Source organism: Ciconia boyciana, chromosome 1, assembly GCF_034638445.1.
Source record: "Ciconia boyciana chromosome 1, ASM3463844v1, whole genome shotgun sequence".
Classification (NCBI taxonomy): domain Eukaryota; kingdom Metazoa; phylum Chordata; class Aves; order Ciconiiformes; family Ciconiidae; genus Ciconia; species Ciconia boyciana.
The window spans coordinates 189055477-189079245 of NC_132934.1; the positions used below are offsets into that span (position 1 = coordinate 189055477).

General features: G+C 43.5%; 1 protein-coding gene across 5 annotated transcripts in view; it reads left to right on the forward strand.

The window, feature by feature from the left end:
• CYSLTR2 (cysteinyl leukotriene receptor 2) overlaps positions 1-23561 on the forward strand; it is a 33246-nt gene extending 9685 nt beyond the window's left edge. Inside the window, exons 2-4 of one of the 5 annotated variants that reach the window (XM_072850223.1) lie at positions 2148-2256; positions 12074-12173; positions 20550-23561. In XM_072850223.1, the coding sequence (XP_072706324.1) occupies positions 20576-21493 (918 nt within the window). In that variant the 5' untranslated portion in view covers positions 2148-2256; positions 12074-12173; positions 20550-20575 and the 3' untranslated portion in view covers positions 21494-23561. The remainder of the gene's footprint in view (positions 1-2147; positions 2257-12073; positions 12174-20549) is intronic. The other 4 variants (XM_072850225.1, XM_072850226.1, XM_072850224.1 and 1 more) reach the window with 4 other exon arrangements.
• The last annotated feature ends 208 nt before the right edge of the window (positions 23562-23769 follow it).

Genomic DNA, 23769 nt, shown 5'->3' on the forward strand with positions numbered 1-23769 from the left:
TAATATTACATTATAAAATCACAGAACAGTTGTGGCTGGCAGGCACCTCTGGATATTGTCTAGTTCAGTCCCCCTGCTTGAGGCAGGGTCAGCTGGAGTAGGTTGCCCAAGACTTAATGAAGCAACAATATTAGCGTGTAGTGACTGTTACTGTGGAAGAGCCATTTTGTAGTCGTGACCATGATGTAGTTGGATCTACAACATTTTCAGGATCAAAAGAAGCAAGAAAGCCCAAAGAAACAAGTAAAACCCCCTTACAGCTGTTAAATTTTACAAAGGGGAACTATACAAAAGTGAGGATGTTTATTAAGAAGGTGTTTACAAGGGCATTGAATCTCTGCACACAACTTCGGGACCAGTTAAGGGTACCATAGTGGAGGAACAAAGCAAATGCTTTCTGCTAATTGAAAAACATTTGAGAAGGCACAGAAAGAAGGCAGCATAGATAAACACCATTGAAAGGAATGCTATTAAAAACAAGAAGGCTTCCTTTGAACAGCTGAAGTCATGCCCAGATAGGGTGAATGGAAAAATCTGTAAGCTGTAATTAAGTGTAAACATGTACCAAGGCAGGCCAAAAAAAACCCTTCCTAAACCCCCCAAAATCCAAATAATCCCAAAAATTATTTACTAAAAACTATTAATAAATCCTAAAACCACATCAGGAGCAGGAAGCCTGTCAGGGGTTAGTTAGGGTAACTCAATGGTTGAAGTGTGAAAGATGCGGAGAAGGAAAAAACACAGACAGAAAAAATCCATATATTCGTACTTTTTGGATCTGTCCACTGAGGAAGAGCCTGGATAGCCCTTCTTGCAGAGGATTTATCAGTGGACATGTCTCAATTTTAACTAAAAATGTCTTGGAACAAACAAACAGAATTAACATTAATGAGTCCCCATTACTTGATGATTTTTATCCAAAGTGCACCAAAGGAGCTCCAGGTAGAAATCGCTGAATTTCTCACTGTAATGTATAACTTTGCAGTTACAGCTGTCTTAGTACTGAAGGAATGGAAGATAGTTAATGTGAAAAATGGAATCACTAATTCAGAAACCTGGCATGTGTACTAGGCAAATTACTAGTAACACTATTAAAGAACCATTGAGAATTGGTGCATAGATGCATAAACCAGACATAGTGAGGAAGAACTTTTTTGTAGCGAGGAAGAACTTTTACAATGGAAAATTGTGTCACACAAATATATTGGAGTCCTCTGAATGAAAAATCATGTGAATAAAGGAGATCTGGATTCAGCATACCTGGCGATGATCAAAAGATATTAAAGAATCTAAATCTAAAGAGACCTTTAAAGCAATTGAGCAGCTATTGGATAGAAGGGAAGATCCTTGTGTGAATAATCAGGAGACAGAGGGTAGAAGCAAATGATCAATTTTAGAGCAAAAAGAGATTGCTACTGGTGTGTTTCAGAGGTCTTTCCTGGGGCTTTATTGTTTCACATAATTCAAGAATCTACAAAAGAAGGTAAAAAGTGAGGAGATAAAATTTGAAGATGATATGCAGAGTACTTTGCTATTCTGCAGAACAGCAAAGATGAGGGTTGACTGAAGAACTGCAAAAGCACTGTGCGAGTATGAGTAACAGAACAATTAAATGACACATGACACTTAGCAGAGACAGATGCAATATGATGCACATTAGAAGCCTCCTTGTCCAGCAGTTTAACCTTTATAAATAAGATGGGGGGACTCTGAGCTGACTGCTATCTCTCAAAAATGAGAGCTCATTGTATGAAGACCTCAGCTTAATGTTCAGGAGTAGACAAACCCCCCATGTTACTATACCACGTGGAAATCTATAATGCATCAGTGTTTTTAACATTCTGTGCAGCATTGAGCTCCCCTGCTCAGTGGATATTAAATCAGATAAAGTTTAGGGTGAAAAATGACCAAGGTGTGCAACCCAGCTTCCGTACACAGAATAAGTCTGTAGGCTGGGACTCTTCAGCCTGGCAGAGAGATGACACGGGGATGTGGCAAAGGTCTACAAAACCACACGTGGCCTGGAAAGGGTGAATACACATTGACTGTACTCACATCGAGTTTGGAAATAAAAGAAAACCTTTCGCCTATGGTAATGCCAGAAAGCTGTATGTTGTCTTCTAAATGCACCACTGTTTTCTGTACAGGATCAAGGGGCCACCAAAAAGTCAGTGGGAGCCAGATTCAGAATAAACAAAAGAAATTCTCTCTGCTAAAAATAGTTGCAGGTGGGAGAATACTAAGGGCAAGTACCATGTAAGTTTGACTTGTTCCTATACTTCTCTGTCAGCCTCTACTTCTCTGTCTCCTATACTTCTCTGTCTGTTGCCTAGCTAGATCCTCCTTCTGAATCAGTCAACCGTTTCTTCATATGTAGGAAGAAACAACTTTTCCCTGCTCTTTTTCAATACAAGTAAGGAGTACCAAAGAAACCTAGCAGGCAAGAGGTTCAAAAAAGATGAAAGGATGTGATTTTCATGCAGGTAGTTCTAATGTACATATATACATATCTAATGTACATGATCTAATTCTGCAGCAAATATTTTCCGTGATATGTACTTCTGCAAAGGAACGCTTCTGTGCAAGATGTTGTCGTTGCCAAAGGTTGACACGGGCAAATTCATTGAAGGAAAACCCATCAAGGGTTATTAAATCTCCAGGCAGTTTTCCTGCAGCAAATCCTTAAGCAAGAATTGTTGACAGCTGAAAGACTGTTCTGGGGAAGCATCACTACATACTTGACTTTTTATTGAACTGCTCCACAGGCGTCCTTGATTGGTCCCTGTCACAGGCAGGGTGCCAGGCAAAGTGAGCATTTTGACTGATTTTGTGTGGCCTTTCTTGGTATCTGATTTTCTCTTGCAATGATGTGAAGAACATGTGTGTACATCTGCAGGTTTGATCTTCCAAAACCTGACCTTCAGGATAAAGCTTTTTTTTTTTTAAAAAAAACCAGCCAGCTGACTGCAGTATATTGGATACATCAGTTCTTTTATTTTCATCTCCGACACCAGAAAAACCTTTTTCCCAGGCACACACAAGTGACTGAGATGCAAGTCTAATTCTTATTGTATAGCTTATCATTCTGCATAATTTAAATAAGGCTACCATTGTGCACTACCAAGATGGTCACTGCTTTCTAGCTATGAGTTGCTACTGAACATAAGCATGGCCTGATGGTCACCCAGTAGTGTGTTGATACATATTGGCCAGCTCTTCATCACTAGTTCCATTTTTTTTTTTCTTCCATTGAATAGTTGCATAAAGGGAAGCAAAATATTTATGTTTCTATGGCTATGGCCTGCAAACATTGTGTGTTGTAGCTCAAGAAACAGTCAAACATAATTTGGATGGTATCTTTATAGATGTGAATCCTAGCTGTGGCTAAGATTTCTTATGCCGACGCAAAGGAAGCTTTCATTTTAAAATATTGTGTTAGGTTTACTACGATTTGCCATATCAAACAGAAAAGAGCCTCTGTTGTCCGTTTGCAAACTCTTGACATAGTAAAATTGTGCTTTCAGCTTTTGGCTAATTTTAGCACTTTAGTCTCGCAATTCCAGTTCTAATATGTTTCAGCAGTACAAGTGATGGATCTGTACACTAGAGAGAAGAAAAATGAAAAACAGAAAACATCCCTAAACTGGGAGCATGCAGTTCCCACAGCCGATTTACTTACATTAGCAGATGTTTTCAGTCATTGCCTGTCAAAGGGAAGCAGAATTTTCTAGGGATGTATCTGGAGGATATTCTATATAATGCTGCTGACCCTACTGAAGTATTTAAGCTTTGCAGAGCTACAAGCAGAGGATACTTAGACCTAGGAAGTTTGCTTGACAAAAGGGAACCACACTGTTGTACTGATATGTAGAAACTACTCTATTACCTACAGAGGTTATAGTGACCATGCTGGATTATTAAAAAAGAAAGTAAGATATGATACTATTGTTAAATTAGAACATTTGGGTTATTTGCTAGAATTGCTTTTGATTAGTGGTGAAATGAAAGGTTTAAATTATAATGTAATGATGCTAATACAATATAAGTGCTCATACAAATTCGCTGGAAGTAATTTAGTGAGCTCATAGGACTTATACTTACTATCCTACTGAATGCACTTAAGAGATGCCTAGGAAATTAAAGTGTAGAACAGAGCAAATGAAGTGCAAAGGACATATTAAAGGTGTTGTTCTTTGGAGCTTTCCTCAGAGTGATGTTTTTTAGAGACTGCATCATATAGTTCTATCAAGTCACACTAAGATCCAAAAGGTAAATAGTTGCCTTGATTTTAAAGCATGTTAACTTTATCTGGGTTTCTCTTTACATAAGCCCGTAACTTTCTGTAATAACTTTAACATCACAAAATAACCTGGCAAAGTTTGACCATCTCAAACAGATGCGATGGGCCTCAGTCCCATTCCTGTCCTGTGCATGGGTACTAGTGATTGTAGCAACTAAGAAAAATTACATTTCTCAGCACTGAGAAATGCAAAAGATCAGTTTGCTGGTCAGAGGCATCCTCCAGCTGACTAGAGAACATTTACACTGGTAAGAGCCTTCCTTACCCCAGCACGATGCCACACACACCAGACGTGTGGATCAGGGGTTCCAGCAGACTTGAGAGGGGACCTCTGGGTTTGCTGAATCTCTCCCCCCATCTGCTTGGCAAGTGATGTTCTCATCGTAGGGAAATTGAAGGTCTCATTGTGGGAAAGTGCGAGATTTGTGTGAAAAAAAGCTGTGAGATTTCATCTGAATTGGAAATCTGCTGATGGCCTGCTGTGTGTTTTGCCTCTTGTCTATCAGCCAGGTGAGATGTTGTTAAAACCAGTCTAGCATGCAGAAAGCAAGAGCGAGGAGCAATGTGCTAGGCAAACACAACCTTAACCTGGGAATCCAGTATCACCCTTGCTGCTAGCAAAGTACAGCACGACGCCATGGTTATTGAATATGTCACCAGTAGGGCAGACTACACAGACCCTTACCACGGGAACCACTTCATCTGCTTGGGGATATGGTTTTTATGGTGGTACAACACAGATTTAAGACCTGATGGAGCCATGCAGGCAGATGTTTTGGCCAGTGTCCCCACTTTGGTGTGGCTTCTGCTTTGCAACCATGAAAGCATGCTAGCTGAGCTTATAAGATGCCTGCGTAGAGGGGAGGAGACTTCCTTCCATTCACCAACTTCACTAATTGTATAAACCATACTAACACTTAGTCCCCTCATGGCCTGGAAATTTGACAAATTCCTTGTCCTAAAATTAGCTATACCAAAGCTTCATTTGCCTGGTTCTGTGAAGAGTCAAGCAGAGCTAATCGTGGCATAGAGAGTGAGTCCTACTGCAGCTAACTGGGGCTAGAAAAAGTACATTTTCATTGTGTCATTCTTTTTAATGAGAAGTAAATCCTGGGCAAGATCCTGGGCAAGAGAAAGCTTTATTATGTATAAAAACTTCTCTACTTTTCCCCCAGTCTATTATGTGAAAAATGAGTCATATTTTTGACAGTAGCAGATAAGAAAAGTTGTGGCTGAGGGACTGCGAGTACAAAGAGAGGCAGATGGATGGGTGTTGGAACATGCTGAACAAACAGCTTCATTTTGTTTATTCTCTTCTAAAATGCTCAGTCACTGGGTATTGGGAACGTTGCATAAAACCAAAACCATTGTGCTAATTCTTCTCTGGTGGCATGCTCCGGATTTCAAGAGAATTACAGCTTTGGTCTTGTAACAACAACAACAAAGCAGAAGAAACATCTCTGCCAAACAAAACTGAATTAAATCGTGTGTTTCCCTTTATTTTCTTCCTGCAGCAAAAGACCGGTTAGCCTCTGCCCAGCTTTTTCTCATTGTAGTGATGATTCTGAAAGCAAAACATGAGGTAGTTTAATCAAGACGGAGTGAACTGTCTCCCTGTTTTGCTGTAAAACCCCATGCAAGCTTGACTGACAGTCACCCGGTTGCGTAGCTAGCCCATGTCAGGCTGCTCAGACCTTTCCAGACTGGTCCCAAGCACTAGTTGTGCTGGTGAACAAGGTCACTTGATGACAAGCAACCACAAAGATGGGTGTGGAGGTGCCCCTGGACTTGGTGCCTGGGCACATGTCGGGTGACAGCATACCCTGGGCTTCTCTTGTCTTCTGCAAAGAAACTCAGAGTTCAGACTTAAATGTCTAAGGTAAAGGGCAACGATTGCATTACCCAGCTCAGCATGGCAGCTTCCCAGTGCACAGCAGGGTGGGATGTGTGGGCAATGGATTTCCCTTAGAACTGAACAATCCTGGCCCTGTAACGGTGGAGGAACCCGCTGCTGCAGAACTTCCCCTTCCTACATCACGTCACAAAAGCATGTAGTCTGTGACAGAGATGAGCTTAAATTCTCATTTTTATCTGGAGGGACACTGGTTGCAAACTAATTACAAAAGAAATATGTAATCCAAGCAATTTTCAAGGCTGGAAATTTCATTTATAAATGGACATTTTTTACAACGTATTTATGACCCATCACAGACACTTACATATTTTCCTAAAATTCTAAGTAAAAAACCGGGACAAAAGTTCATGTTATTAACTTCTTCAAAATCACATAGACTATATGATACTTTAAAATACTAAGAAGTATCAAACAGCACACAATGCCCTAAACCGTTTCCCAAAGCCAATAGAATAGAAAATGTGGCCACTGAGATCTAACCCCACCTGAGTTTTATCCGAAGAAACACCGTTAAAATCCAGATCGAGGACAAAAATTTAAACTTATTTTTTGTGACAGCTGTGGCCAGTGCCTGGAGGAAGAACCTCCCATGTGCTCTGGGGAGAGGGACCTCCGGCAGATGAAAGACATCAGCCTCAGATGAAAAGAATGGGCAACTAGTGTCCCACACTTCTTCCCATGGCTCCCTAAATTCTGGCCAACACAGTTTAGCCTTGACACTCGAGTTCAACCTTTTAATCAAGCATGTGTACGTACATATGCATTTATATTGCAAATGCACATGCCCACAAATGGGTTCTCTGTAAGTGCTTGCATCTGAATGCACTTCTGTGAGTGCATGTGTAGAAATGCATACATGCAGCTGCACTTATACCTGTTGTATATGGACGTACACAACGCCCCCCACATACAGAGAGAGCATGAAATAGCACTGGAAATGCATTGGATAAGAAAGCAAAGGGACTACAGTAAAAAAAGAGAATTGCATGAAGATGCTGGGGTTAGGGACTGGAGCTGCAGTGAGGCACATTGTTGTCTGATAATGTTTTTGCTAAGTCTTTGCGATGATTACATTGATATGAAAGTGGGTTTGGTGGTAGTTGGAGTTTATGTGGAAGGACTTGCAGGTTATATCTTACAGTGGTGTTTAGCCATTGGATATAAGATGCAGAGCACCTACATCTGGTCCTTCTGATTTTAGAATGATGATGTTGGTTTTTATCCAGCTGTTGGGTCAGGGATATTGTAAAAGAGTCAGCAAAAAGAGAAGAAAGGAAGCTTGTTTTTCTTCGAGTTTCTATATTTGTATGAAGGTAGAGTTCAGCATAATAACCCAGGATCGCAGAACATTTAACGTGGGGTAAACACAGACCAAAACACAGAGCTGTGTGTGTGGGGAACTGTAGATTGCATACATGTACCAACATACACAAATGACAAGTCTTTAAGAGACCAAATCTTAAGACAGAGATAACTAGATTCATTGCCAAATCCTTCAAATTCTGCACTTTCATTATCCCATCAGTTTGCAGTCCTGTGATGTCTAACACACAAACCAGAAATAAGAAATAACAATTGCAGACTGCAATTATTCAAAATGCATAATGCAAGCAGAAAGTCACTTCAGCATCATGGTGGTTACTGCTAGCTAGAGAAATGGCTGCAGAAGAAGAGAGAGAAAGGTTTAGAAAGGTAGGCTACACAGAGAAGTAGAATATACCTAGCACGCTGACAACCTTGCACATGTTAGATCCGAAATACTTTTAGCTAGTTAAAAAGAAAAAAAAGGAGTTCTTTTTTTCCAGTCACAGTTTCTGAGGCTGTCTTATTTAGGTCTTCATCCAAAAAGGCACTATTCTTTCCAATGACTTCAGTGGGCTTTAGATGAAGGCCTTAGAAATGTGTTTGGTGCTTTGTCCTGCTGCGGTTCAGTCTTTTCAGAATCGAGGATTGGATCGATTTTTCTCTGGGAAGAGCATTAATGCTCCCAGCTGCCATCAGCTCCACAGCTTTTGGAGACAATCAATTCTTCCCACCTTTGGAGGGGCTGGCAAAAAAACATTTCCAGTTTTAGTACTTCATACTTGAAAAAGAACAGTTTATTTTACATAGAGATAACATCAGATGTCTTTTTCCATTCCAGCTATATATTAATGTTCCTCTGCCCTCATCAGTATATTAATGAGGAAGAACAGCAAACAGTTAAGAAAGGACCAGAAGCAATTAAAAAAGATGTGATTACTAATGTTGCAAAAGAAACAGCTTGAAAACCTTCTGTGCTTTTCCTTTCTGAATAATTCCTCTTAAAATTGCCCCTGCTTCTTCCCCCTTCTTCATGCAACCATCACTTTCATCTTCCCATCTATCCAGCCTTATGGCTGACGGCAGATGAGCTACTAACATTGGATGCTGTTTTTTTCTGGGTTGCACAGAAAGTGAATGTAGGCTTTGTAATTTCAGTCTCTGGAAATAGATATGTGTTAGTAGGCTAAGCTGCCGTGTTGAAGACATGCGGTGCTAAAATCTTCAATGGAGGTAATCCCTTCTGTTTGTTTGACAGATCCATTTTTACTAAAAATCTCTTGGCTTGAAAAAAGTGAAACTCTGCCACTGGAAGTTTGCGCCTGCAGGCAGCAAAACATTGACTGAGTGATGGGAAAAATATGCACACTCCTTCTTCTGGGTTGCCTGGGACACTTGGTGTCTCACCCCAGCTCCCCTGGTGCTGGGGATTGCCACGTCTCCCATGCACGGCCCCCGTGGCAGTGTGGCTGCTGAGCTGCCCAAGCTGGCGTGCAAATGCCTCCCTCCATGCCCCGTGAGCACTGGCTGATGAGCTTGCACAGGTCTGTTGGGCTTTGCACGTCCCTCAAGACCCAGGCGAGTTTCAGGCAGCTCTCAGCCCCCTCTGCTGCGGTGCAAAGCGGATGACAGCCTGCCCGGTGAGACTGCAACAGAGGGATGCACCAGACAACGGACGTCCTCAGACAGCAGCTCACCTGACTTCAGGGTGACACAGGACTGCTGTGGGGGCAGGCCTGGCCCTATGGAGCACGTGATAGCATGATGTGTGTTTGGGATGTCCAAGATGCCCTATATTGGGAGTGTGGGAGACAGGCTCCTTGACTGGCTCTCCCACCAGATCGTGCTCAGCCCATGAGGACACTTGAACTAGCCTATAGGAAATGCTGAACAGGGGAAGGAGAGTCTAAATTTTTGCTTCTGCCTAGCCTGGAGTGCTTATTTCAGGTCCAAAGTTCAGCTTCTTCACGCAACAGGGATTTGGAGCCTGCAGCGGTGGCTTTGCTCGCTGCCCTGGGCTGGAGGGAGCGGAACCCTCCTTCATGGGCAGTGGCCCTGTGCAGGGCTGGAGGGGGGGTGGGTTTGTGAGGAAGGGGAAGGAAAAGGATGAGTCATGGAGCCAGAAATGCAAAAGGGAACAGAAACGGAGGCAGGACGGAGAGTAGCTGCAGCCCAGAGGGGTGGTTTGCACTCTGCCACATTCTGGACTGTCTATGCATTTTATGGGACTCAAAATTCAGAAATAATCTAGACTGTTGAATGTGTGATATGCGCACAGCATCTTGTGATGAAAGTCTTAGATTCTTCATGATATTCCGAGATGTCTTCTCCAGAATTACTGAAGTTTTTATTAGTAAGAAATGTAATAAAATCCCCTCAGAAGCTGAGTCATCCAGTGACTGTTTCTAAAAAATCCCAAGCAGTCACTCCAGATCTAGCTCATCAGGTGCAGCGTGAGTTGGCAGCCAACCCCATTTATTCAACACCAGGCTAAAAGCAAAATACAGAATTACTTTATAAAAGGGAGGAAACGATACTCTCCAGAAAGCAGGGTGTTTAAGAATGTGAACGTGGGAAGTTATCCAGGCAACAAAGATAACTGTATCATATGGTGAAAGAGATGTTCTCAAAACACACTCAGGGAAATAAAATGTGATCAATGTCTAACTTTTACGCATGTTTTGGTCTCTGACCTTGTGTATCTGAGAACAGCCTGCCTATCAGTCCCAGAGTGACTATCTCAGCATGCCATGTGATGGAGATGTCATCAGACTGCTACTGCAATGCCTAAATTGGTCTCTGCCAGTTGCAGATAAGATGCAGTCTGAGTTACTGGGGCATCTCCTGAGTTAGTGTTGAGGCCATAGATGTCCTGTGGCCGTGGCCTCCCTGGCTGAAGCGGTCGCACCCCGTGCTGCTCCCTGCTGCACGTCACAGCTTCCTCCCAAAGGCCTCACCTGCCCACCAAGCTGCTCATGGAGTCCTTTCTACCCTGCTTCACTCTGCATGGGCTGGGTGAGCAGAGACCGTCTGTTTCAGGTGTCTACAATGCCTCAGTGACCAAACGGGATTAGGGACGTGCACATGAGCCACTCTGCAGGCAGACCTTGGCAGATAGGGAAGCAGCTGGGTCGGTAACCAAAGTGGCCAGCGCAGCTACATCTGGAAGAGGACACCTATCCACGGGCTTAGGTGCCATAAGACATGGCAATGTCTAAGTTAGGCACCAGTGGAGTGGTCTCAGGAGGGTCCTAATTCACCATCATGCTGCACCTTGAAAATTCACTTGATGTGGATCTCTGTCTGGGAGGTTTTTAAGCTTACTTTGCACTGTCAATGGAAATGTAGACAAATGTTCAAAAACACCATTCATGGATTTTTGTGCTCACCCTGGAGACTGAAGGTGTTAGACTAGTTCCTAGCTAAGCTGGTTTTCTATGTCCTTTTTAAGCCCCCTGCTAAAAAAAACCACCCACATAGCTGCTTGGAAACATTACGTACCTCCTCCCTGGGGACAGGGATTTGTGAGCTCTGGTGACGTGAGTCTCCACAGCCACTGCCTGTTGCCACCATGACCCCGCATGGGGAGCACACCCAGAGGACTATTTTGCCCGTTCTCAAGTCCACAGGTACAACCAGAGAGAAGATCCCTTGCGATAAATGAGAATCAGGCACAAGTGACCAATGGAGGAGAGATTACAAATGCAATTATCTGAAGTGCTTTGGGGCATAGACAACTATAAATATGGGTGGCGAGAAGGTTTTTTGGGAGACTCCTCATCCGCTGAGCTGTGGTAAGCAGCCGTGTGTGGACTCCTAACCTGCTGCCAATGTGAAATACAACACAGCAGCCAGAAAGCACTTGAATGCATCTGGTCTGCCTGCATGTGCTGACAGCACAGAAGAGGAATAACCAAGCTGTTATACTTGTACTATATATAGATACCTGTTTCACAACTGCAGTGGACTAGGAGCACCCATCTGCGCAGCCAGTGTTGCTCCACCGAGAAGTGGTAAAATGTTAAGGGGGAGTAAGGCATTCACTGCAGCCACTTGTTCATGGCCTATGTATTCCGTTCCTATCAAAATTCAAGGAAAATTAGTCCCTCATCTCTGTAAACTCAGCCTCAAACTATGAGCTGAATGAGAGTACACATCGATTCCTAGCAGCCTGCTTACAAGTTTGTTCTTCCTGGGATTTCTGTGTGAAAAGACTGGGAGGTAACCTTGGCACATGTCCTCGCCATAATTCCATGAATTACATTTCTAACCTCTAATATTTTGAGCAACCCTAGTTACTGAAAGCACATATATAAAAGCGTGGGCCCAAATAATATATCCGGAAAGCTTCCCAGCATGCCACGTAGCCACAGAGCCTCTTTCATTGGGTGAAAATTACGAAAGATTGCCATGTGATTACTAGCACTACTCCTTGAGCTGAGAATATTTCTCTTTTAAGAAGATGTAAGATCTTTTAATCAGGATTTACTTCCCTTTCCTGCTACTCATTGCTTTTCTGTGGCTTCTGCATAAATAGCACTTGGGTTTTACTTCAGGCTTTTGTGCTTTTCCTTTCCACCAACAAAACTGAAAATTGTGAGCAACAGCAAGCAGAACAAGGAAATACTGAACACACCAGAAGGCACACAAGCTGAGGTAGGACAAGATTTGTCTGCTTTTTCTGATGTAGATAAAAATGGTTGCAATAATTAAAATACAACCTACTTCTATTTCTTATTACTCACAGTAAGCTTTTTAATTGCCAGAAGCTGTGATCATTGACTAAACTCTATGACAAAGCCGGTCTTGAGAATTTTTTGGGGCTGAAAAAAGGGTGGATTTATGTAACTAGGAATGTTTGCCAGATGGAAGATAAAAATCAAGGTTGTGGATCTGATTAAGTGAGTCTTGTTTTTTAACTAGATGAAAAATATATATTTGGTTTATGGAAAACTTTTAAAATAAAAGGAGTTAAAAGTCAGACTCTTGATTTTTTAAAATTATTATTATGCATGTAGAAAGGTTAATAAAATGCCAAGTTTTGATTAATTTGGTGTTAATTCTAAATATTACATTCCATTACATTTACTCTTGGTAACGCTGCTACTGAAACACAAAGTGAATGCTATAAAGAAAGCCAATAGGAACTTTAAAAAAATATGAGAACTTCTGTTTTCCTCAGAAGTGCAGTGGCAAATGCAAGTGATCTCCTATACAGCAGCAATATCATAACTGCCTTCTTATTTGGGTAATGAACATGAGATGGTGGTGTCCGGGGTCCTCTTCCGGGATCCTCTTCAGTCAGAGGGTTATTGTGATAGATGCACAGAGCATCTCTTTTTCCTGGCATAAGAGGATCTATATATTTATCACTTAACATAGCAAAGAACTAGATTTTGAATGAACAGCCTGATTTCCCTATTTAACTTTGCATATGCAGAACACCTTATTAAAAATAGGTTCTTTGGTAGTTCCTCATGTTATAGTGAATGGAGTGTTTCAGAGCAGCAGATCCGAGATCAGCAGTTTGGGAACAGAGAGTTTCATGTTTACACCTTTAGTGACAGTAGAGGATTCATATTTATGCCTTTAGCGGCAGCACCCCTCAACCACACCTCTCCAAAAGGAGCATGTCCTTCTGTCCAGGCATGGCATAGAAATCGATCCCACTGAGATGCTGGATGACTTGATTGACTGTGCTTGGTTTGGCCCTCCACTAGAACTGGGGGTAGCCCAGGACTGCTGACTGTTGCTGCTTTCCCAGTAACAGCTTTTTTACATACAGGGTGGAATCTCTGTATTAATATCATTACAGGTATTGGCCTCACTTCACCAGCAGGAGTCAGGGGTAACACAGTGAAGTCAACTGTGGTTGTTACACTGTCGGGAACCAGGGGCAAATTGTGACTGTAAGAAATGTGCTGGCAGCTCTGACCGATGTCCTTCTAGCCCAATATTCAATCTCTGGTGGTGGCAATAAGTGAGGCTGGTGAGAGACAACATGGGAGCCTGATCACCTTCCAGAGTGATTTCCCCTTGCATTTCCCCAGCATCCTGACTGCTGCCCAGGGCTGCTGGAGAGTACATCCCTGCCCAGTCTTTTATTTCCCATTTATTGTTGTTGCATTTGTCCTATCCTGTTTTGACCCTGCTGAGCCGCCTGCCCTTGGCTGCCTGCTCTGGCAGCAGGCTCCCAGTGCTGCCCACTCCTTGCTGCACAGAGGAGCACCCTCTTTTATCTGTTTCAAAGCAGACTCTCAACAACTCTGCTGAGCACCCCAAGTCCCGGTACTGCAGAACCCTATGAATAACAGTGAACATTCACATCATCCAGCAGCCCTTCAGTGGGTGAGTGGGGCAGGATCTCCCTTTTCAGAAGGCGTGCTGACTCTTTGTAACTCTGTAAACCTTGACCGCATCCTTCTTCAGCCTCCTCCTGTCCGTACTGAAGAGTCTCAGGCTTTGTAGTTCTTGCTCTGTCTCCTTGATCATGTCACTTGCCCCTCTCTGCACCTTCTCTAGCTCCATAATCTCTTTTTTGGGTGTAGAGACCAGAACTGCTTACTATGGGTATGCATGGAGGTTTTATACAAGGTGATACCCTACTTTGTTGTCCATAGTCTTCTTGTCGATGCCCCTCCTTTTGCTGACATGGTTACTTCTGCTGCTGCAGCCAATGCAGAAATGACTTCAGTAAATGGTCAGTGATGCCAACGCCAAATGCCCTTTCCTGAATGTAACAGCCAGTTTCAAGTTCATATCATGTAGGCATAGTTTAGGTTATTTTTCCCAGCATGTATCACCTTACATTAAAATACACTAATGCTCATCTGCCACCTTTTCAGCATGGCATCTGTCAACCTGGATAAATGTCTTCTCCAGGTTATTGATAAAGACATTGAGTAAATCTGGTCCCAGTACCAAACCCTAGAGGACCCCGTTGCTGATTCATTAAGCCCCACACTTTGCTTCTTACCCTTCAGCCAGCTTTCAGTCCATAGAAGAACATGCCTTCCAGCTCTCTGGCAACTTAGTTCCTTAAGAAACCCTTGGTGCAGAGCTTTGTCAAAGGCTTTGACAAATGCAACTGTATAAATGCATACATATCCATATATACATATAAAATGACCACTGGGCCCCTTTTATCCATCGTCCTCACAGCCCTTCAGTGGGTGAGTGGGGCAGGATCTCCCTTTTCAGAAGGCGTGCTGACTCTTTCTCATCAGACTGGCATTTCAACCTGCTCAGTGCCTTCGTTCTTCATTACAGAGCCCCCCACAACGTATCAGAGGTGGAAATCGGTCTCAGCGGTCGGTAGCTCTCAGCACTGAGATGACCGACTCATGGCCCTCGAGCTGCCCTCTCAAGCCCTTCTTGTAGGTGAGAGCTGCACTGGTGACACGCCAGTGCCCTGGCACAGCACCTGATTGTAATAGTGAGTTACGTGCCTTGGCCGGCAGTCTCACAGTTGAGATCCTTTGGGATACTCGTATGAATGCCATCTGGTCCTGATTACTTATTGGCCTCTCACTTGTCTCATCAGTTTAATACTTCCTGTGCACATCCCTTGAGTGGAGCTGGCTCCTCTGACCTATTTGCTGCATCAGGTGTGAAAATACCCCAGCATCTTGGCGGGGGGAAGAGTGAATTCACTGAATTTCTCTGCTATGGTCTTGCTGTCACTAAGAGATCTTTTGCCATCAGGCAGCCCTGCCAATTCCCTAGCAGTCTGTCATCTTTCAGTGGGTTTGCAAAACTTACTATCAGCTTGAGCATCCTTTACTGCATGCTCTTCTCTTTTTTTATTTTTAATGCTCTTAGTTTCCTCTCCATATTTGACCTGCCATTATACAGGCTTTCCTGTTCTCCCCATTTGGACAAGCCTTCTGCTTCCTAATGGTGATCTTTTCCCTATAATAGTCCTGCTAACTATTCTACTGATAGAAATAGGGCTCAATACTTATTAAAATATCTGTTTCTTTTGGAATGTAGGCTTCTAACACAGGTTTTGTTGAATTTTCTGTTTGTTTTTCTCAACAGTCCCCAAAATCATGTAGGCTTCTTCCTTCTGGGAGTGCTTCTTTGTCCCACAACACTGCCAAACCTAGCTCTACTGTGATTGCCAGTACAGGGCTCCGTCCACTAAAACCACCTTGACCTAGGACCTGTCCAGTGCTAAAGATGAAATGTAGAATAGCATCTTGTGTTGTGGATTTGTTTGCAGGACTAATTATTCTAGGGATCAGACATTTGTTGCATATAGACATTATATCTTCTGCTGCTGCAGCATCACATCTTTATAAAGGCACCCAAAACCTCCTGCTATTGCTACCTGCTTTCAGCTTCCTACTCTCACTTAGCATTTTCTGATGACTGTCGTCATGATGAGGAGGAGTTTGGTAGTGCATTCCTAGTACTATATTTTTATTATTAGAGTAGGGGCTGTCTGCCTACAAGGACTCTATAGTGCTTCTCTTTAGCCATAATATTTTTACACTGTCGCAAGTTATATAGTTCTTCATGCACAGTGCCACTCCTGCACCTGTGCATCCTACACTATCATTACCCTAAAGCTGGTAGCATGGCAACACAGGCTCCCATGGATTATCCTCTCTCCTGCAGGTCTCTGAGGTTCCCCTTGCACCAGGGTTGCTGTCTCATGCCAAACCTTCCAGCTCCCCCATCTCATTTTGGGCTTTGAGCATAAGTGCGGAATTACATCTAAGATTTGCTTTTGCCCAGTCACTCAAGGTAGGACATGGAAGACAACTGGATTTGTAGGCAGTTGGATTTGCCTTCCCTAGTTATTGCGGTCAGGCTTTATTTCCCTGCTGGCCTTGTCAGAGGTGCACTGGATGTCAGTTCACTGCCCTCGCAGGTCTCATCAGTCCAGCCCACTTGCTCGCCCATGCCTGTCAGCTCCCCTGTTGCTTCTAATTAAATACTGCTCTGCAAACCTTTCATTCTGCAGTGCCGGCAGCCTGGCTCCACTCTGGGTATGGTGCTGTCTCTCATTTCTGTATCACTTGCCTTTATCCCAATTGATCCCTCAGTTCCTTACATACCTAAATTTCTCCTCTCTACTGTCTCATCCATGCACTGAAACACTGAGTCTGACCTGAACTGCTGTCTTGCATCATAGCTGAGCCTCGAAGATCCCACCTTCATCCCTGGTGCCCACAATGACCACAGCCACCACTGGCTCCTCTCCTGCACCCCCAAGAGATCTGCACAGACATCTCATGAGGTCTGCTCCCCAGGCAGACCTGCTCCTGCCCTGCTCCTGCTGAGCTACTCTTGCCTCAAGACAGCCAGCCTCGTCCCTCCGCATCCTCAGCCCCTTGCCCCGCACACCCATGCACAAAACCTGCCTTGGGCAGGCGGCCATACATGTCGCACGCTGGGCAGTTTATGGCGTAGCCCTCACTCTGCTGCTAGACTGCTACCTGCATCCCAAGCTTAAAATCTTATCGTTTTGGGACACTTTTATTAGTTTAGTATCATCTCCTCCAATTAAGCAAATCTCCTCTTACTTTTGCTCTATCAGTTCCCCACCTGGCTTGCACACCCATCCATTTCTTAAGGATGTTAGATTCACCTTAGGCAAGGAATGCCTTTCTGTTATCTCCTTATATACCATAAACCATACTCAAGTCAGGCTAAGATAAAAGGCAAAATATTTATTAATAATAAATAGATGTAATTTATAATATATGTAATTTATAATAAAAGGTAAATATTTATTTATAAAATCCATACTAATCAAGTTGTAAACGTTTCTAAAACACTTCACAGAGGTAAAGAAAAGAAAAATCCCCGCCCAAACTCTACATCTAATCTACTTACACAGCAGTTATTTCAGAAAAGCCTCCTTTTCCCTTGCTCAGCTGATGTGCGCTCTCTCTCCTGCCAGGGTGGTTGTCAGAGCCTCAGGACACGCATCAGCTACTTCTAATTGATAGCTTCCATACTCATATATAGAAAAAATCTGCTAGGGAGTTTCCATCAGAGAAGTCTTGCAGTACCGCTTAAGAGAGACTCCCATTTCAGATTGTCCCTTTCCCTCTTTTTTCTCAGAGGGTTTTTAGATCTTACTGCCAATCTCCCTTTTGAAGTCTTTTAGGGGACCCTGTAGGTCCAATCTCCCACCTGAAACCCACCCTGTTTGTTCGTGACCCAGGAGACAGTCTGGATGCTCTCGCTGAAACTAAGTTTATTGCCTGTCCTTAGATATGTCTTCTTTCGGTTTATTTAGGAGCCATCTCCTGGCCTTAGCTGGCTAGTGAACAGCTCTTGGCTTCAAGGAGGGGTAAAATTCTCCTCTTCTCCTCTGTGGTTGCTTGAGGTAGTCCTGGGTGAAATATCTTTCACTGCACCTTCCTTTCTACATTGATCTGTGTGTTAAAACACAACTAATAGGAGCATCTGCATATGATAATTGCACGGGTCGTTCCTGGCCCTCGACTGAGGGCAGGCACCACGGTGGTTAACAGCTTTCAGTTGACTGGTCTCCAGCCTCTTTCTCTTAGACATCCCATAACAGCTTGAAAGTTTTTCTTGGATAATTTGGAGAGGAGTCTGAGTACTGGCTTTCTTGCCAGGTCCAAGGATGCTGAGTTTTCTCAATTACACATGCGCATCTAGTTTCCTAAAGGTCTTTAGCTGGAAGGAGAAATGAGGAGCACAAAATATCTTTAATGGTAATTGTTAGCTAGATAACCTCATGTGAAGAGCCTGAGCAAAGTGCCTCAGACTCTGCTTGTAGTGCTCTCCCCAGGGTGCAGGGACCCGAGGGCTTTTCATCAAATGAATTTTCATTGCCCTAATCCCATCCTTCAGCAGATAGCATCGGGCCACAAGCCATCACTCATAGTGCTCAGCAGGGCTTTGAATTTGTTCACTCTCCAAGGTCTTCATCCTCATTTGACTCCTCTAAATCACAGGTTTCACACACCATAGGAATGCTTCAACAGGTGGCAGATCTCTTCCCTGATATTTTCTTGTGTTTTGGGGTTTCTAAAGGCAAGGATGCTTGGGCTATAGCGAAACACAGTAAAAAGGGCTCTTCCCTTTGCAGTACCTCGGGCTGTGATGTTTCCCTGCAAAATGGGGAGATCAGATTCAATTAGGAGAAAAGCTGGTCCTTGATCCCCCACAGAAAATGTGTATGTCAGACAGTTGCTTTGTATGGAAAAACAAAACCATTCAAAACTCCTCTGATTGCAAAAGATTTGTTCTTAAGAAGTGTACCTTGTCTCTCCCCTGCATGAGGAAAGAGGATCTCAAATGAGGAGATTTCCTTTAGGACCATGTGTTTACTGAGTCTGGGGCTTCACTGAGCCCCATTATCCAGTTTGCCCACTTCCAGTCTTCAGCGCTCCTAAACTCAATAGATATTATTATCTTTATTTTCTGGAGGGATAATTTCAGGCACTGCAGGGGTGGGTATGACATCAGTGTGAGCAAATGTCCCCCTTCCCCAAGCCGCAACAGAGGGGTAAGTCCTGCTCCTTGGGAGCCCAGCCCAGGGGTTGCTCTTCCCATGCTCCCCGTCTCAGTGGGGCCAGATAAAAAGGTCACTGCTGGGGCACATCTGGTTGCTATATTAAGGCATCCAGATGGACTCTCGGACACTGCCCTGAAGATAACATAGCTCAGGCTCCCACACCATGGCTTGAGTTTGCAAATTAGCTCCCGTTTACAGCGCACTGGGAGTACCGTACTGGGTAACTGGGAGCGCAGAGCACCCAAATCTAGAGACTATGTTTCCCCCTAGGGAGACTCCACCTGTGCAAATAAATTAATTTCAAATCATGAAGCCAGTGAGGTCCAGAATAAGAGATAAGATGCAGTCATGTACCATCGACCCATTATCACTCTCACTGGGGCAAATGAAAAGCTTCCTTTTTGTGCATCTAGAAATGCCATGTAGTTCTGGTTTTTAGGCTAAAATTTTCCATGCTCCATCTCTAGAATATGTTGGCAGATGCAGAGAGGGAATTGCTTGCCACAGTTAAACAAGCAACAATACTGAAACCTTCATTTCAGAATACTACTAGCTGCAGCTGAGAGAAGAAATCGGGAGTACAGTAAGGAAATAGACTCTAATGAGAAAAAAAAAAAAAATTTAGAGTGCTTTAGTGATGAGTGGTTTTGATTTGATTGAATTATAGCCTCATAGGAGGAAACATGTCACTCTCTGTGAACACAGCCCGTTTTCTCACAGGCCATTTTCATTAGGGCTGCAAACGTGGGCTGCCCTGGAAGCTGCAGTGTGTAGATGACTGATTCAGAGCCGTTGAGCACAAAAAGGTTGAGAAAGTGGTAAATGAAGCAAAGGCCCCACAAAAAGAAATATAGAAAGCCATCAGAAACTTAAAGGAAAGAAGAAATACAGTCTAAGGAGGAGGGAGTTAAAAAAGGAACTATGCATAACTAGCACAGTATTTATGAAGTGTTTAAGGTCAAAACGTCCTTAATTTATAGGTTCTGAGGTATATCAGTATACCCCTGGTACTGCTCAGGAAAGTTCAGTGACATACTGCCAACAGCAGACAAGACAACAGAAAAAATTCACTAGTTCCAATTGGTAAATTCAGTTCTTTTGGCTTTTCATCCTAATCTGAAACACCAACTAATCTGAAACACTGATCAGGTTTTGATGTTCCCATGGCAGGCAAGTGGGGACTCAAAACCTTCCTGCTACAAAATGGCTGACAGCAAGTTGGCTTGTTTTGCACAGACATCAGAGAATTGCCATTAAAACACACACATAGCACTCACCTTTAAAAGGCAGCACTTCCATAGGTTGAGACAACAACCAGGTGCTGTAATACTGAAACTGTTTAGAGATGACTTGGGGCTTTATGCCTTGAGATGTGTATTTACAAGTGATTACTCATTAACAAACCTTTACTTTCCACTGCCCTCTGCATCTTGCAGTTTCTGCCGTCAGTGAAATAGTCACGAATAGCTGAACTCCCTGCCCGGCTTGTAACCCAGCACTCACACCACTCCTTTTTACTTTGGCAGAAAGACAGAGAGCCTGCCTCTAGACGATGAATATTTCCAACGACTTCACCAACAGCTCCTTCAACTGTACAATTGACAGCTTCAAGCAAGTCATCTATCCTGTCATGTATCTCTTTATCTTCTTCCTGGGTGCTGTTGGAAATGGCCTCTCCATTTATGTTTTCTTCCAGCCTTCACAGAGGAAGACCTCAGTAAACATTTACATGCAGAACTTGGCTGTTTCGGATCTCATGTTTGTGAGCACTTTGCCCTTTCGGGCCACATATTTCCTGTTGGGATCACGTTGGATATTTGGTGATATCGTCTGCAGGATCATGACTTACACCTTGTACATGAACATGTACTGCAGCATTTATTTTCTCACCGTGCTCAGCGTGGTTCGTTTCATAGCCATCGTCTACCCGTTCAAACACTGGAAAGTAACCAACATGAAGTATTCCAGGATAATATGCGCAGCCATATGGGTCTTCGTGCTGGCAGCCGCCAGCCCTCTGTTGACCAAGGAAATCTCTGGGTACGAGAACACAGACAAGTGCTTGGACCTCCACCACTCCAGCACGCACAAGCTCCTCATGATGAACAGCTTTGTCCTTGTTGTGGGCTTCATTCTGCCATTTTGCACCATTATTGTCTGCTACATCTTTGCAATCAAAATGTTGCTCAAGTCCAGGGCTCCGCAGCGCAAGAAGGCAGTTTGTCACAAGAAGGCACTGTCAACCATCATCATCACTCTCATCCTCTTCCTCCTCTGTTTCCTGCCATATCACGTACTGCGAACTGTCCACCTGCTGCACAGCAGCTGCAGCCAGGCCAACCTGCCCATGCACAAAGCACTGGTGGTCACTCTCTGCCTTGCTGCCATGAACAGCTGCCTTGATCCCATCCTCTATTACTTCGCTGCTGAAGATTTCAAAGCGAGAATCAGAAGTTTGTACCGCAGGTAGCTGTTGCCGAATTGCAAAACACTACATGTATGGTCCCAATGGGACATCTAGACTGGGTCCATACGGAGAGTGTGTGGTGCTAGCTAGCCTGCAGCCATGCTGCTCAGTGCCAGGCACCTCTAGAGCAAAAGTGTCTTGCAGACAGCTCGTTGGGGATGGCCAAAACCGAGGCAGGATGATCAGAGGTCAGGTGCCTGGGTGTGATCCCTGGTCCCCTTCTATTTAGCAGTGTAGATATACCTCTAGTGTTCACCCTCCCCAGGACAAGGGATTGAAAGGGATTTACCTTGCTACTAGAGTCCATGTATTGCATTTCACAATACTCAACCAGTGACTTGAAGGGAAACTGCTCACCTGACCACCTCAGTGTCTGTGTCTGAACCTCTCTCTGCTCCATTTCCCTGTGTGTGCAGAGGTGTGTGGTTCAGACGCTGTGATACCCAACAGCTTCATAGCGCCCTGTCAGTTCCCTTTGCAAACACTGGCCAAAGGTTTGCACATAACAGAAATGTAAAGCATCACTGATAACTTTCTGCTGAGGCTGACTTACAAAGCAGGCAGAAAGCCAAACAGGACCCTGTATGGGCTCAGGCTGTTCAGAAGGCATTAACTTTTCTAAATTTTCCACTCCGAGGAGGCTGCTGAGGTATTTTGGTTAACATTTCACTGATTGTCAAGTGAGATAATGATTTCAAGCAAACGTCATCGGAGCGCTATGAGTAAGATGACTGCTGGCAGCGACAGCAGGATGCGGGCGCACAGAGCACCGGGCTGCACCCTGCAGCTCTTGCCATGCACTCCGGTTCCTTCGAGGCCATTGCAACACTTGTTTTTTACGCTCAGTGTTGCCAGTGCTTTTCTGAAAGCCTCAGTCCCCATCCAGGGACCCAGAGACAAACTTTTAAAATTATTTTGGTCCAAACAGGTAGCTAGGGAGTGGTTTTCTCCGCACAGGTAAACCAGTCTGACAGCAAACTGCTGCCAAAGGCATCCCTAATCCCTCACCTCCTGACTGCTCTGAGGAGCATTTTTAAGTCTCTGAATATTTTCGAAAATACATTTCCTGAAAATCAGACTGCTTCCAATTAAGTGAAAACAGGCTCCATTCTCAGTTTGCCACATTAGGTTTTGGTTTTATTTACTTCATTTTTTAATAAAAAAAGACAGGAAGTTTTGTCATATTTTCCAGGAAAGCAGCCTGTCCCATATGAAAACTAACAAAAATGCTGGAAGCCTTCCCTCCCTGTGAAATGCACCCAAAGGAAGGTTTCTGTCAGTGAAGAGACTTTCTCAATGCTCTGAACTTTTTTGGAGAAAGCATTCTATAAACTGAACGTTATTGCTCCCAAACAAAAATAACTGCAGCTAGCTATTTTCAGCTCTGTCTGAAATATGCAGAAAACAAATAATTGCTGGTCAGGTGGAAAAGTACTTTGCAAGTCACTGGGAAAGTCACATTTTTCTTGGCTATCTAAGGGTTATGTTCAATTGCACAGTCAATCTATTTTGGTCACTTTATGCCACCTTTGATGTAAACACAGAGTTTTATCATAAGTCTTTACTAAAGTTCATGCTCCAAATCTGTATTTCAATAACTCAGTGGCATACCTGAGACCTGACCTAATGATGCCATGTGAACTCCTGCAGTGCTTGGTCCCATGCTATTGAAGAAAAGGGAATATTACTGCTGGTTTGCAATGGGAATGGGATCGAGATGGTAGCCTGTGCAGAGGGATAGCAGACAAATAATTGAAAGGAAGGGGACAAATTCTTTTTCTGTGATTTTTCCCTGTCAGGAGTAGACTTGAGCATAAGAGCAGGAAACAAAGTCTTTAAGTGACAATCTTGGAGCCTCTGATGAGATACTATACACCTTAAATACTACAAGGGAATAGAAAAAATTAGCCACAGTCTAATCTCACGAACGTGTTTTTGTCTGTATCCATTCAAACGCACCTATTATCACATAATTTCGCATTTAGAGGATATATGTATCACACTTATGAGGTAACTTTTTTTTTTTATTGACTGTGCTACAACTTTGTTAGCAATTGAATTAACTGTCAAACCTGTGTTTTAATAAACTAGATTTACTAGTTGCTGAAGCTATGTTTTTTATTGATTGCACAGCTAACAAGGAATCTCCTTAGAGTGCAAGGGGAGAATGACCAAGAAACAGATATTGAGTTTCTTTAAGTGGGCCATCATTTCACAAGAGAGAAATGTCTTTGGAGGTGTGAGAGCATCCTGCTGCCTTCTTCACTTCACCAGCAAAA